Source organism: Miniopterus schreibersii, assembly GCF_964146895.1.
Source record: "Miniopterus schreibersii genome assembly, chromosome: 15".
Taxonomy (NCBI): domain Eukaryota; kingdom Metazoa; phylum Chordata; class Mammalia; order Chiroptera; family Miniopteridae; genus Miniopterus; species Miniopterus schreibersii.
The window spans coordinates 46891046-46907505 of NC_138115.1; the positions used below are offsets into that span (position 1 = coordinate 46891046).

The window sequence follows — 16460 nt, forward strand, 5'->3', positions numbered from 1 at the left end:
CTTCATTCACTGACCTCATCACTTTCAAAGTCTCTTCTGAGGGACGCATTTCCGGATAGTTTTGTAACTACTCACTGCCCCACCACTTCCAAAATCTCACCTTCAGCCATCCCGAGGGTAGAGCACTTCCCCACTCCACAGCTCAACGGCCCTCCCTCCACGTGGCAGTGAACCCTAACCCTTCCCCGAGGGACTAGTACAGGGGACCCACGGGGGCCAGGACTCCCCTCTTTCCCCATCAGTTTCACCCTCCTGCAAGGTCAAGGGCTGGGGAAGCTTTTCTAGTAACCGGCTGGAAGTAAATACATTTGGCTTCGCAGGCCATGTAGTCACTTTCAAAACTACTCAATTGCAGTAAACACAAAAGCAGCCACAGAAAGTAAAAGAACGCATCAAAAGCGCCGGTGATCCAATAACATTTTATTTACAAAAACGGGGTCCGATCTGGCCACAAGCTATAGTTCACCAGCCTCTGCACTAGATCATTCTCATTGACAGAAACATCACTAAAATATTGCTCACCTTAAAAACAAGCACAAAAACTCTCCTTTGACCCATGTCTCCCTATTTTTCAGCCGTCTTTACAGAAAACCTCTCTCTAGAATTATTGACCTTCCCGATCTCTACCCTGTCATTTCCTCCTGGATGATCTCCCACCATGCTTTGGCCCTCACGTGCCACCGAAAATAACCCCTGAAGTTATTCCGGTTGCCGACAGTACCAGTTAACTCTCATCCTCACCTTCCTGACGCTCCCGACAGCGTGCGACACTGTGACATCCCCTCCCCCTGAATGTCCCTGGAAGCCAGAGGCTTGTTTCTTTAATAATGAAGCTAGCACCAACCCGGCCAGCCAACGCCCCCTCAGCCCTGTATGTCCTTTCCCAAGGAGCTCTGACCACCCGCCTGACACAGCGCGCCCAGCGCGCCACTCTCGGTCCTCTCGCCCAGCCCCACTGTCACCAAAACCATGCAAGTCACAGGAGGAAAACTGAAGTGACGAGCGCCCAGCACACAGGGCTGGCATGAGATTAGGTTGCTTCTAACGACAGAGACGAACCGTCTCAGTGAACCCAACCGAACTGCACAGACTAAGGATGGGCAGTGAAATGTTTAGCAGGTCACCAAAAATTTAGGGGAAATCTCTGTGATGGTAAACAAGTAATTCAGTTACTGTTGATTTCCCTCACAAATCATTAAAAAAAAAATAGACTGCCTTGGATCAAACTCCTAAGGTCTTAGGTTGGTGTCCTTCCATAATTCTATCGGAAACAGTACACAGAGGTGGAATGAGAAAATTAATTTAACACTCGCTCCTGGAGTGCTGATGTAAAAACTCATAGTTACTGTGGGAGTTAGATGAGTTACATCAGGATCAGCGCAATGAGGGATTTCTTCCCTGGGAGTGTGATTTAACTATGAGTAGAGGAGGGTTCAAAACCTAGGTGGAGGGGGAAGGAAGGGGTTGAACTGAACCGGGAACCAGGGCTATGTTACTAAGCAGAACTGTGCCAGCAGCTGCCGCAGTGATGAACTCAGAGGGACGGGGGTCAGAACCTAACCGTGGGAAGCGAAGGAGCAGCACGTGCTGGCTGTTATCAGAGCCACGTGAGGTTGCGGATGACCGTGTTGAGGAACTGGACCCCTCTTAGAAGTAATGCAACACCATGAAACTTAAAACAGTTCGACTTCAAAGTGCACTGTGATACCACCTGGGTTTCTGTAAAAAGGTGGCTCTGCAGGGCGGGGCAAAGAACAACGCACCAGGAAGGGGGTCTGGATCCAAATCCGATTGCGTTCAAGTGACTGAGGTTTGGAGCACAGATTCCCTCGAGGGCCTCAATGTCCTCAAGTATAAAATGAAGACACTGGTCCAGCGTACTAACCATGCCTTTTCATTCTATATTTCTGATGCTTTGAACTCTTGGGGCCTTGCTAACTCTAGAGGGACTGCCCTGTCCCCCCAACCACCTCCTTTACACTCTGGGTCACTATTCCCTGCCCTCATCACCCCAAGCCAGGGACCAGCCCATACTCCGCCCAGCGCAGAGAAATCACTCAAACTAGCTAACCCTAAAGAAGCTTGCGCACGCACCCCCCCACACACACCTCTGTGAGCTACAGAAAGGCTCCAGCTTCCTCACTGCCTCCGCCCCCTGACCGCTCCCAGGGCTTCCCCCCTGGGCCCAGGTGGCTGGTCTGCCCCTGCCTCTAGGGATCTGTGAGTGTGCAGTGAAGCATCTTTTCAAAGGCAGGTGCTTCCTGATCTTCGACCTCACCAACCTGAATAATTTAAAAGCCTACATTTTAAAACACCCATAAGGTCTCCAAAGCCCCATACAGCTCTAAAATTCTAGTATTTCTGTGTCCACGTGAGTAACGACAAAAAGATCTATTCCTCGAGATCAGGGGTCAGGAAACATTTCCCGAAAAGGGCTAGAAAGTAAGTATCTTAGGCTTTGCCAGAAACAAGATCTCTGTCTCAGCCAAACATGGGAGAGGTCCGTAAAAGGGAAAGAGAATGGATGCCCAGCCCTGGCCAGTGCAGCTCAGTCGGTTGGAGCATTGTCCCAAATACCAAAAGGTCAGGGCACATCCCCAGACTGCCAAGTCCATCTCTGATCGGGGAGCATTTGGGGGGCAACCAATCAATGTTTCTCTCTCACATCGCTGTTTCTCTCTCTCCCTCTCCCTTCCACCCTCTCTAAAATCAAGAAAATCACATCCTCAAGTCAGGATTAAATAATAATAATTAAAAATTTTTAAAAAGAAAAAAAGAATGGATGCTGAGAGGCTCAGTGCCCGCTGGAGAAACCTGGTATCTTATCCTGCAAGTGCTGGGAGAGAGGATGGGAAAGCCACATCCCAGTGACCCTGAAATGAAAATGGGAGCCTCGGGGCCGGAGACTGACGTGCTTCTCATTTCAAGGCTTTCTGAATTCCACAGGCACCTGCAAAGCAGCAAATTATTCCTGGAGAAATCAATTCATTCTCATCCTAACAATAAAATTTTACTTTATTACAGTTATTTCACTCATTGAGATTTCATCAGAGGAAATACCTATGGAAATTCAGCTCATTGAGGGAGAAAACACCTAACTGGTTTATTTTAACAACAGGATGACATTTCCAGCATTGTTGACATCTCGGTAATTTGGGCTTTTCCTTTAACCAGACTACAAAATGTAAACTGAAATACATCAGAACATGGCAAAACCTAATTTTATTAAGCTATATAAACTCAAAGTCAAACTCAAATGGAAGCCCTCTCGTGCCCGGGGTGGCTCTGTGGCTCCCACAATTGCTATCCAAAGTCAAACCAATACCACACGTTCTGTGTTCTTGAAAACGTTATTTTTTCATTACTTTGCAGGGTGTGGAGCTCTGGTTTCAATCTGTATCATCACACATTTCTATCTTCCGGCAAAGGGGTTCTCTCTCCCAGGAATTCCTCTTCAATATTCCTTCCTCTCATCAGAATGAAAAGGAGGAAGAGAGGGGAAGGAGGGTGAAGGATGGGGGAATAGTTTCACAGCATTTTCTGTAGCCCATTTTCCAGGGGGGGATCTCAGGTCAAACAGGTTAAACAACGTGGCCAAGATCATACAGCCGGCTGGGTTAAATTCCCTTAGGTTCTCCCATAACCTCTGAGCACGACCGTGCCTTTGACATCATTACACTGTTTCATAAACATCTACTGGTAAGTCTGCACCCTCTTCTAAGTACCTTGAGGGTGAGAACTTTATCTTAATTATCACTTATCCTGGTTTCATTCAGTAGTTGCTGATTAGATGCTGGTTGGATGGTTGGATGGATGGACGGACGAAAGCATGAACCCAAAACCAATGAGGGAAGTAGGTTGAAGACTAGTGTCTGTAAGGGCAGAAGTGTTTTTCACTGAAGGTTACACCTTGGATTCACCGTGGACTCCACTGAAGAGCTCAACAAATTTCACTCTTCTAAAACACCATATTTGTGAATCTCCCCATAAAACGAACAGCTCTAACATTTTTCAAGCAAACTAAAGTGATATTTCTTAGATAAGAGCATACAAATTTTTGTTTTTTTGCAATTCAGGAAAAGAGCTCAATTTTGCTCCAAAAGAACTCAAGAAGTTGAAATTTAATTTGTTTGCTAAGAAAGATTTGCCGAAACGAATTACTTCTTAATGGAAACTAGCTACTGGGGCACTGCTCTCCCTGCAAGCAATGGTTTGGTGCAACCTACTGTAAAATTAAGGAGAGACAAAAGGGCAGAGCTCAGGGGAATTTAACACATTCCTTCTAATAGTAAAATTGGACCAGCGTGGCAAGTAATTTACCTTTCTGCTATAAACCCAATAATAAGCTACACTGACCAGGGCCGTCGTGTTTTTTTAAGAAAATCCCTATCAGGTACAATGTAGATTTGATCAATTTGTACTATGACGGAGCTTTTGAAGACTTCTTTATCTACTAAAAACCCTATAAAACAAGAATAAGCACAGTAAGAAAATAAATGCTTTACTTGACATAGGATGGTTTAATGTTCCAAGTTATCACTTGGTGCTCTGAACTCTTAATGCTAAATCAAGATGAGAGTCCTTCAAAGAATGCAATACTGCAGAATCCAATAAATAAGTTAAATTTGTAACAAAAGAGTCATGGGTTTTTTATATCGCTAGAAATCAATTTGCCCATATCAATAAAGGAATTCTACTCCTGATATACACTTACAAGCAAGCATTTTGCCTAAAAACCACTGCCACCAAGTCACTGGGGAAAATATCATCAGTTAAGGAGCTACCATTTTAGGCGCCTTCCAAAATTAGGGTGGGTGACACTTTTCAGGGTTAGGCCTTACTTTGTTTGGGTTAGAATAAACATTTAAACATAGAACATTCACAAAAACTGACCACAAACAATAGAAGTTAGAAATATAACAAAAATATGATCTCATCACAATGTGATAAAACTAGAAATTAAAAACCAAGAGATAATTTTCACCTACCAGAATGGCAAAGATCAAACACTTACAGACACTAATCTGAGAAAAGTTTGGCACCAGGAGGCACTTTCCTCCACTGCTGGTAGGACAGCAGACCAGATGAAACCCAGGTGACTGGGCCTGGGATCTAGCGTCTTAACTGTCAAAGACTGACTGGCAACTCTACAGGTGCACCGCGCCTACAGGTGGCTCTAAACCCAGAGGCTCTCAGCTCACACCGAGGCAACTGCAACCAGTTTTCTTATTTGAAAGCAAGGAGGCTTCCTCTTCTCTTCCCCTCTGTGGAACTGGGCATCCTCTCTGACAAACTTATTTGCAAGCCTGAAAACAGCTGCCACCATCCTCGAAACTATTCTAAAAAATGTAACATCATCACACACGGTACCTTCAATAAAGGCAAAAGCTCCCCATTACTTAATAAAGGGTGTCAACTACATATAACGGTAGAAAGTAAGAGTCTGTAAATACTATAGTGATGTAATAAACTGTTGAGTACAATGTGAGGCAACGATTGACATTTTAAAGAGAATATGTGTTAGTTTTTTCTCTTTAAAAAATTTATAATTTTAAAGCATCAAAAATGCCACAAGATGCCAACTTCGATAAGGCATAAAAATATGACAAGACCCTAAACAGTGTAAGTGACAGACATTACAAACCATAAAACATGAAAAATTACCACCACTCTGGTAACTCGAGTGTTAGACTTTTAGAATCTCATCGTCTTTAACATTTGCGGAACATTTAAAACTCATCTCATAGGTGAGAAGCAAGGAGGACTGCGGAGTGCTCATACCTAGAGAAAGCGGGGTTGTGCTCGGTCATGGCCACAAGCAGCTTCAGGGCGTACACTGGGACTGGGTCCGGCTCTGTGAGGATGTGCTCGTACCTGAAATGACAAGGTGACGGGGAAAATGCTCAGTGGTTTTTCTCACTTACACTCTCCTCTGAACAATGGAAATAACATACAGTAAGGTGCACACATCTGGGGAAAAAATAGATGCTGAAATAAATGCATGAACTATAGGATCTGCACTTGCCAATGGGGATGGCACTGACCACCTCCCAGTGTTGTTGGGAAGATTCAATGAGACAATCCACATGGAGCGATTAGTATTGAGCTACAGACAGCAGGAAACCTTAACATTAGGCATCTGTGCCAAGGGACCCCAAGACCACCCTCACTTTCAGAGATTTGCTACAGGACTCAGACTCACCTACAGTCACAGCCATGGTGAAGATTTAGTACAATAGTCCCCCTTAACCAAGGGGCACATGGTCCACGACCCCCTGTGGGTGCCTAAAATGGCAAATACTACTGAACCCTGTATATACTATGGTTTTTTCCTTATACACGTGTATATACAATTTACGGCTTCTCTTTGGCGTATCCAAATTGCCAGCATCACGACTCTTGCAATTTGGGACCATCATTAAGTAAAATAGGGGCAACTTGAGCACAAGCACCATGATACTGCGACAGTTGATCTGAAACCCCAGGTGGCTACTAAGTGACTGAAAGGCTGGTGGCTACATTCTCAGATGCCAGCCGCGGGCCGTCCTGCAAGCAGGCTGCGGGAAGACAGCAGTCTCAGGCTGCTGTGAACTCTTCTCCACAGCATCCTTCTTATTAAAACTCAAAAACCGGAAATGAAAATCACTGCCAGAGAGAAGAAAACTCAAAAGGTCACCCTGGTCTGTGTGGCTCAGTGGTTAGAGCGCCGGCCCGCATACTGAAGGGTCCCGGGTTCGATTCACAGTCAAGGGCACATACGTCAGTTGCAGGTTCGATCCCCAACCCCGGTCAGGGCCCGTGGGGGAGGCAACCAATTGATGTGTCTCTCTCACATCGATGTTTCTCTTCCTCCCTCCCTTCCTCCCTTCCTCTCTCCCTCTCTATCTCTCTCTCTCCCCCCCCTTCCACACTCTCTAAAAAGCAATGGAAAAAACATCCTCTGGTGAGGATTAAAAAAAACAAAAAACCTCAAAAGGTCATTATCAAGAGTTCCCATGGCAGGCGCGGGCCGCACGCCCATGTTACCCGCTAGGCAGAGGCTGGTTCACATACTATGTTGACCTGTTGAGGTTCAGCTGTCCAGTGTGCAGCACCATGCAGATGCTGATGGACGGACGGATGGACAGACGGACAGAAGGACGGACTGGCGGGCAGACGAATATATACACAGTTAAACAAGCTAACTAACCAGTCAACTGTATGACTTAACTATCTGGAACAACCAACAACTACAGAGGCAGCTAACTAGCTCCAGAAAATCCAAAATGTGTCTTTAAAAATCCATGACATGAAGCAGATGCTTTTCATGGAGGGAATAGGGCCCTGGGCTCTTATTTGCGGCCTGTTTACTCTCGCTTTGAAAATCATTATGTAACAAGCTTAATTATGCAGGCGCTAAGCCCACAGCCATTAAAAAGGAGCCAAGTAACGGGAGCAGAGGGACCGTTACAGAAAGGCCACCTGAGAATTACAGCCGGGACTTGAAAGCCCAGGAAAAGCAAAAGAGAACAGACCCAGGAACTCGAGACGGCGAGCAGCCGGGAGCATCGAAACTGGAGGAAGAGGCGGCTCTTGCCTCCCCAGGACAGAGGCACCAGCTCGCCCCATGATGTTCAAAAGGGGCAGCGAGTCAAGAACTGGGGAGTGCTCTGTTCAAGGGAGTTCTGGGAAGTATTAATAGACAGGCCATGGGAACAAGTGTCCCAAGGTCATGTAATTTTGAGAAATGCTGAGCTGTAGAAAGTTCAGTGAGTGAACTGTGAAGCTCAAAAGCAAAGAATAGGAAGCACATAAAATGTCTCAAGAGCAACGTGTCCCCACAGCAGGTTCATGAACGTCACGGAGGCCCAGTTTAAGAAAGGTGGCCTCGATATTTAATTTATATTTAAGTAAACATTTCTATGTGCATGATTTACAAACATCTTTAGTTAAAATAAATTATTACTTTCTAAAATATCTGCCTCTACCCAACAGTACATCCCATAGAGGCAGGGGCCATGCCTCTCTTGGTCACTATTATAATCCTGCCAACGAGAAATATGCCAGTGAAATAAGATGCATTCGGTTAGTGTCGGTGAATAAATGGCCCAATGAAGAGAGAGAGTATTCTCTCCCAAGCTCATCTCACATAACTCACATGCAGCCTTCTGCTGGAGGAGCTGGTCTGCTCGCTGCCCACTCCTCTGCCTCTTCCACATCCTGCCCCCTCCGTTCTTGCCTGGGGTACCCACTCCTTTCCTATCTAATCAGACCCAGGTCTCAAAGTCTAACTCAAATACCATCTCCCTAAAATGGTATTATAATCCTCTACATACAAAGGGCACTACACAAATACTTGTAACTATAATGTTAATCTCTTTAGATGGCAAAGCATGGACACTGGGAAGAGGTAGCGGGTCTTTGATATTAATTCATAGTTTATAGAGTCAGTCATTTGTGATATTTATGATGGATATGGTGATGGTTCATTTTACGTGTCCACCTGACTGGGTCACAGGATACCCAGACAGTTGGTCAGACATCATTCTGGGTGTGCCCACGAGGGTGTTTCTGGAGGAGATGGAGGTTTGAATCAGTAGACTGAGCAAAGCAGACTGCTCTCCCTGATGTGGGTGGTCTTCATCGGTTAAACTGAAGACCTCAACAGAACAAAAAGGCTGAGTAAGAGGGACCTCCTCCTGCTCCGACGGCCTCTAGCTGGGACTTTGGTCTTTTGCTGCCTTTGGACTTGAACTGTAACATCAGCTCTTCTTGGGTGTCTGGTCTGTCAACTTTCAGACTGGTACTTATGCCATCAGCTCTCTCCTGGTTCTCGGGCCTCAGGACTCAGATGGGACCTACACCATCAGCCCTCCTGGGTCTCCAGCTGTGGACAGCAGACCTAGGACTTCTCAGCCTCCATAACCATGTAAACCAATCCCTTACAATAAGTAAATATATATGCATCCTATTTGTTCTGTTTCTCTGAGAACCATAACTAATATTTATTTTAATAGGATATTTATTCTTACAACTGAGTTTTCATTCCTATCACACAACAGTTCTGACAAGCACCTGGAACACAGGTATTACATGGTATTTAACAAGATTAAATTATTATCCTTCCTTAAAATTTTGCCAGAGCTAATAGAAAAGACATCCACTCTTTCCCTGGGATCAGTGCCCGGGAGCTGTTTACCAACAAGAAAAGAACCTCTCTGAGAGCAAAGCCAGGCAGGCGTGGGCAGAGCAGAGCGATGGTAAGACACATGCACACAGTCCTGTAGAAATGAACTCAAGCCCCTGAATCCAGCTTTATTTGATGCCAGCATGAGTTCTGGACTCCTCAGTTCTGAGAATAAAAACTGGGAGCCATGAAATTCTGTCACATTGGCTTCATCCAGAGTATAAAGGTCAAGAAAGGATTAAAACATTAACAAAATTTAAAGTACTGACACTAGTGCATCACTGTAGTCCCCCCTTATCCAGTTTTGCTTTCTACAGTTTCAGTGACCTGTGGTCAGCTGCAGCCTGAAAATATTAAATGGAAAATTCCAGAAACAATACCTAAGTGTTAATTTGTGTACTGTTCTCAGTGGCATGATGAAATAGTGCACCATCCCCGACGGTCCTGCCCAGGCCCTAACTCACCCCGTTGTCCCCTCACCCGCTCTGCATAGTCCACCCACCTGTCAGTCACTTAGTGGCCATCTGGGTTATCAGACTGACCGCTGCAGTGTCACAGCGCTGTGCTCAAGTCACCCCATTTTACTAATAATGGCCCCAGAGCGCAAGAGTGACGTTGGCGAGTCGGACTTGCCAAAGAGAAGCAGTAAAGTCAAAGTTGTCAACTTAATAAGGAACGGAAAGAAATCGTTTGCCATGTTGCTAAGAGCCATGGTCAGGACAGGTCTTCTAGCCGTGACCTTGGGAAGAAGGAAAAAGAAGTTCCTGCCAGTTTTTGCAGCTGAACCTCGAGCTACGGAAGTCACAGCCACAGCGGAGGCAAGCGCCGGTGAAGAGGGAACGGCATCCAAGCTGGGGCTGGTGGCGCGAGCAGGACGCGTGCCCGATGGATGGCCACGTGTGCCCCGGAAAGTACAAGGGGCCCCCTGAAATGAATGGCACCAAGCTGGGCACTGCGAGTGGAGGACGGTTGTGCAGATACAGGAGCGGGTTGGACTGAGAAATAGACAAGCTGCCAGAGAGGCTGCGTCTGCCGGCGAAGAAGCTGCTGCCGCGTTCCCGGCGGAGCTGGAGGAGTGGACCAGGGTTCGGGGCTATCCTCAGTTTCAGGCATCTCCTGGGGGCTCTCGGAACATATCTATCCATCCCCTGCAGGTAAGGGGGGCTACTACACTTGCCAAATCGAAGCAGATGCCACAGAGTTCCTATAAACTAGAAAGTACATAATTTCAAGCCATCATATTTACATATTCAATGAAGAACACGAGCTTTCCAGTATTAGCAATTCTAAATTTATAATTACCAAGAGCTATCTTCAAAGACCAAACTTCTTACCAAGGTTTCCAGTTTTCCAGAATCAAAGTTAAATGAATGCATTACGTATCTTTCATTTTTTTAAAGTTTTACATAACACTGAGTGAGCCCTCACTGTATCCGCCAGGTAAGCACAGTCAGCATTACACATTTAATGGCCCCTCACTTCTGTGAATTATGTGCTACTGCTGTTACTGTACTGCCACAATCTTCATTTTAAAGGGGCATAGGGAAGATTATAATGGACCTAATAATAGCAGCAGTAGAGCCTAACATTTGTCAAGAGTGTACTATGTCCCACACATTGTACGAAGTGTTTTACAAGAAGTATCCCATTTAATCATGCTGATTATCTCCTGAGTTAGGTACTATTATCCCACTCTACAGATGAGGAACTGCGCCAAAGGTGGGCAAACTTTAGCCATGAAGAAACTTTACTTCAAATTCACATGCATGTTAACAACTGTTACTAACCTGTCAAGTCCTATTGGAGAAAACCCTGTCCCCACTGTGGCGGGACAGCTCAGGCCCTGAAAGGTGCCTCCCTACAAGCTGTCAGACAGCAGATATCCAAAATACATCTTTTAAAATTCACATTTTGCACAAAAAACACATTTTGGCATCTTGTCAAAAAGATGCATATGATGATAATAAACAGTTCATAAGTAGAAAACAGCACCAAAAGCAGTAATTAATCCCATGACACAAGGTTCTAAGCTTATATTCACCCACGTAAATATAAGTCAAATACACACACAGTCATACACAGTCACGCGCCCCTCAGTCACGGGAATGCATGCTGAGAAATACGTCGTTAGGTGACTCTGTCACTGTGCAAACATCACAGAGAGCATCTACACAAACCCAGGTGGTGAGCCCACTACACACCTCGGCCATAGGGGTTAGCCTGTTGCTCCTGGGCTACAAGCTGTACAGGATGCTACTGTACTAAACAACATGAAATTAGCTCTCTGTAGTCGTCCTACTGTGTGCCTGCTATGTGAGCAATGGAGTAAAAAGGAAAAAGATAACCTCTTCCTTTTAATTAACACATTAGTTGTTCTACCCCCCCCCCCCCCAAATGCTATTTGTATCTGAACTTAATTTCCATTACAAGAGTTTGGGGGGAAGGAAGATTTCCATCTCTATTATTTCTGAGCAGGTCCTGGAAAAATCCCAATTTCATCTTCCATTAGTCTTACAATGTTGACCTTGAATAATAAACCTCACCCCTCAAGCCATGAACACCTTGAACTCTGCACAACCTCAGAGTCTGTAGAAAAGAGAAAAAGCTCTGAATGGATATTTTTCAAGATGGACTGAGATTCTCCTGGGTCCCATGCAGTGTAACAGTTACTGCCTCTGTTCCTAACATCTTTTGCAGTGAGTACATGAGCACATGGATGTGAACATAAGGACACGGAGACCCCCACGCCATCATCGCCACCCCCCTGACTGGAGTATCCTGGGCAGCCCACACTGCTCTGGGTGAGTGCAGTGCATGGTACTTACTGGGGAAGTAGGACATCTCTAATGAGAGCCAGAAGATTGCTGTCAGGGTCGACACTCGCAGCCTCCTTGCCATCCCCAGCCTCCTGGTTCACGAGCAGAGACGTGGTCTCTGAGAGCAACCGCAAGCTGAAGAGCCTCCACTCCACTTGGAGAGAAAAGAAAGCCAAGACTGTGACCACGTGGGGATGGAGTGAAATCAGAAAGTGCACCTGATGGAACTCTGGCTGATGTGGCCACTTACCGTTTTGGCTTTGAACCAAGGAGACCAAGGGTGGCAGGATATAATCAACAACCTATAAGAAAAGATTTTGTTAAAGACTTGGCTCAGATCTCCATAAACATGAAACTGGTAACAACCACTATCTATGTTTTTTTTCCACTGACAGAATCACTAACCAAAGGAGTGAAAAAAATCAACAGCTAAATTTATCCTGGGTTTAAAATCTGCGTGACATTTAATAAACCACCAAGCTCACTTAACTGAAAAAGTCCTCGGGTCAAAATGACATTAGGATGATCAGAACTGTAATTTATAAAAACCTTCAGGTTTCATGAAAAGACCTTTAGTATTTAATGCAAAATCTGATTGGCATGGGTTGACATTAAACCACCAAATTAATATACATAAGCTGGCAATCATTACTCAAGTTTAAGATAAACAACCATCAAAATGTTGGGGAGAAAAAGAGACGCATAATCCCCATGCTTTGTCAAATACATCAAAGAGCTATGACAAGTTAATCCTGGTTAATTTTAGAAATAGATTCAGAAGTTGTAAATCCACCGTACAAACCACCTCTATCATTTCCTAGTAATATCAGACACGGCACAATCAAATACAGTTTGAAACCTCCAAAATAACAAGTTTTTCCCCCAAATAAAAATGGACAATGAAGAAAGGACAAATCATTCCCACAGTCTAATTCTGAAACCCACTATGCCATTTGATGAACTATTTTGGCAACAATAAACAAAATCCCTGTTGTTTACAACTGAACTTATTCCTAATCCTGAAATGTGTGAATGTTCTCTCTACACTGATGACAAGGCAGGAGAAGCTGTTCACAGCCCAACATCACCTTGCTGTCCAAACCAGTGAAATGATGCCCCACAGGTAAAGCTCCCACACCTTACCAACCACCTCAACAAGGGTGACAACTGAGAGAGCTGCAAAGCACGGCCTTTATTTAAGAAGGAATTCTTACGAAAACCCAAAGACAAGAGGTGAGACAAAAACGAGGACCTCAGAGGGGATCTTAGCCTCTGAAACTTACAGATACAGTACAGCAAACAGTCAACACGGCCTGCCCTAGGAGAGCCAGCAGATGGACATAAAATTCCACACTAAAGGCTCATGCATCTCAGTTCATCTCATTAGGTTTGTTTCTGTCCTGGTTTAGGAGAAGCAATTCTGTAACAACTTTAGATTAGGATTAAGCAAATAAGAAAATATGGTAATGTTGTTAGAAACCAGAATTTTTACAAAGGAAGAGGGGACACACAAATATGGAATGGGGAAGGTGAGAGAGGCTGGACTAGATTTGAAGACACTGGTGTGAATTCGTGATTTCAAAATACATATGGGTATATACATGCATATGTAAGTGTGCACATGAGTGGACACGTGTGTGTCCATATGTGTATATACATGTATATATTCCCCAGCTATGTTTCCTCGAAGGGCCTAGGAGCTAAGACATCTCAGGAGATAGGAGCAAATTTGGTTCCCTGACTGAGGCCTCTAATGCCATTTCTCACCAGAGGGAACCAAGGCTCCTAAGGGAAATGTTTGGTTCTAGGGCGACCAGGGTACCTTACAAGCTGAGGAGAGAATGAGAATTCCTTGTTGTGACAGAAAGTAAAAATAGCTCAAAAACCGATGGGGTATGTCCCCAGGACACATGAGCCAACCTGGAAGGCACTACACTGGTCAGACCTGGGATAATCTGAGCACCGAAATAATTATAATAACGAAGCCATTGATAAAACTAGGGGTCTGTGGTAGAATGCTGACAGACAGATGTCCACGTAAGAATCCCCTAAATCTGCTGATTCGTTACCTTACACAGCAATAGGGATTTTACAGATGCAATTAAGTTAAGGATTTTGAGATGAGGGGTTAATCCTGGATTATTCAGGAGGGCCCAACGTGAGAGCTAGGGTCCTTATAAGAAGGAAACAGGAGGGACGGAGTCAGAAAAGGGTATGTGACAACATGAGCAGAAGTCAAAGAGAGCGACTTGAAGATGCTATGAAGACAGAGGAGTGAAGGCAGCTCCCAGAAGCTAGCAAAGGCAAGGAAACAGGTTCCCCCCTTGGAGCCTCCAAAAGGAACACCGGGATGCTGACATCATGACTTCTGCCCCAAAGCCTTAAAAACGTAAAAAAGGGCAGGCTCTTTATAAAAAAAGGTAGTATGGCTTAGTTGGTTTTTTTAAGCTAAACAAATTGAAATATATTTTAGGTGACTTATGTATATTATCACCAGAATTTTCTAATAAAGAATCACCTTTATTTTTCCCTTTGCTATTATAGCATATTTTGGAACCCCCGTGAATGGAACAAATTCTCTGCACAAATCAAATCGTTATGGTATTTCTAACTGCCATCGGCCATGCCGATGATTTTCAACTCCGAGGCATTCAGTAGTCCAAACTCTGGGAAAAATCTGAGTTAAGCACTTGAGCTCAGCGAGAATTAAATGCATGTAACCACTTCCATATAATAAAGTATTGATCGGCAGCCTTGAACACAGCTTGTGCTAACATTTCAAGCAATGTTATGCTCCTAGGGACACTGAATCTTCCATTTCATGTATTCCAGTCGTGCTCAAGGAGTGGTAATTAGAGGATTTCCCATGAGGAACAGTATTAAAAAACACTTTTATGAGGCCCATGAGCTGCAATGATACCATCCCTATCATAATACACACTGTAGTTTCAAGGATTATTATGATAGCTTTTCCTGATTACAAAATAAACTATCAAATGTCTATTTAAATGTAAGCACAGATATTTGTAACTACTGGATCACAAAAAATTATCCATTGGGTTACTGCTCATGAGAGAAAGGAATCAATGAGCAACAGTTAAGCAAACACTCCCGCAGTGGAAGACCGACGAACCATCACTCAGAAAGCGATCCTGACAAACAGGGTTCCTGCTAACAGTGGGCATTATTTGGGTTAATTCTCTCACTGGAAACACTAAAAAATGCCAGATAAAATGTAAAAGGACACAACCTTAGAAATACTGAAGATCTGAAAGGACAACTGGGAAACTTTCAGACCAATTTCTGAATGAAAGCCTGAGCTAGAGAGCTGAGCTGAACTCCGCTCAGTATGGGCATTAGCTCAGGATGATAATTCGAATCCAATTACTGGGGCACCGTGTACTGGCTGCCCTGGAGGCACTTACCAATAATACATACACAAGGCTCCAGCAGGGCCCACTAGGGCGAGGGAGGGAGGGCTGAGCCCAGGTCTTCCCACCTTCGGAATTTTGTGAGTCTCCTACCCTGTGCGGGGCACTGAGGAGCAGGGGTGACACACACAGAGTCAGGGAAACCAGATCTAGTCACCAACCCCTCTACATACATTCACGCTCCTGGGAAGTGCTGAGAAGGCTGCCCTGGGAAGTCAGGATCTCAGATCACAGTCTCGGGGATTTGCAAAAGGGGTACAAATAAATGACCTTCGTCTAGGGCAGCCCCAACAGACAGAGCCCCAGACAAACATGAGGCCTCCTGGAGGAGGGAGCATCCACCCCAAGCTTCCAGGAAGGCCGTGACTGTTAACAGGCCTCCAAGGACACCGGTGACTCGGGCATGAACAACATCTAACAGACACCACAGCACGGCGCAGCCTTCTGATTCTGGAGCTGTCGCACGTAGTGCAAAGCCGCTATGCCTAGCAAACGAGAGTAAACAAATCACAAGCTGGGAAACGCGTACAGGGAATGGAAAACTGCAGAAATACAGGCAACTGGAAAAACAGGCAAGCAGAATTTCTAGCGGTAACAAAGCTTCTGCACATGAAAATACGCAAAATTGAAAACTCAATAGCTGTATGTAGCACCAGACTGGACGTGGAAGACAGAAATGGAACTATCCGGAGTATAAACAAAATTACCCAGAAATTAACCCTGAGAGAGAACGGTGACAGGATACATAGAAAATATAGCGAGCAAGTTCAGTGCGCCTGTGGCCTGAGTTGCTGGAGGAGGCAAAGCAACAGAAAGAGAGTAAGCAGAGGTGACAAGCACAACCCACAGACTCGAGGGGCGCAGAGACTCCCAAGCAGAGCAAAAGACGGTTCGCGTTTAGTTAAGTCAGTGCGTCCACAGAAAAGACAACCCTCCCCCTCTTCCCCTCCAAAAAAATCTTAAAAGGGGACAAACAACAAAGATTATTCTCACAGGAAAAACAGACCATCAGCTAACTCTCAATAGCTACAACTTCATGCAGGATCA

At 44.9% G+C, this 16460-nt stretch overlaps 1 protein-coding gene across 4 annotated transcripts in view; it reads right to left on the bottom strand.

Moving 5' to 3' along the window:
• The window catches only part of ULK4 (unc-51 like kinase 4), a 179928-nt gene that overhangs the window by 101316 nt on the left and 62152 nt on the right, over nt 1-16460 (bottom strand). For all 4 annotated transcript variants that reach the window (XM_081159736.1, XM_081159735.1, XM_081159734.1 and 1 more), the window contains exons 28-30: nt 12233-12284; nt 11992-12136; nt 5782-5874 (exon numbers count right to left, since the gene is read on the bottom strand). In XM_081159736.1, coding sequence (XP_081015862.1) covers nt 5782-5874; nt 11992-12136; nt 12233-12284 — 290 coding nt within the window. The remainder of the gene's footprint in view (nt 1-5781; nt 5875-11991; nt 12137-12232; nt 12285-16460) is intronic.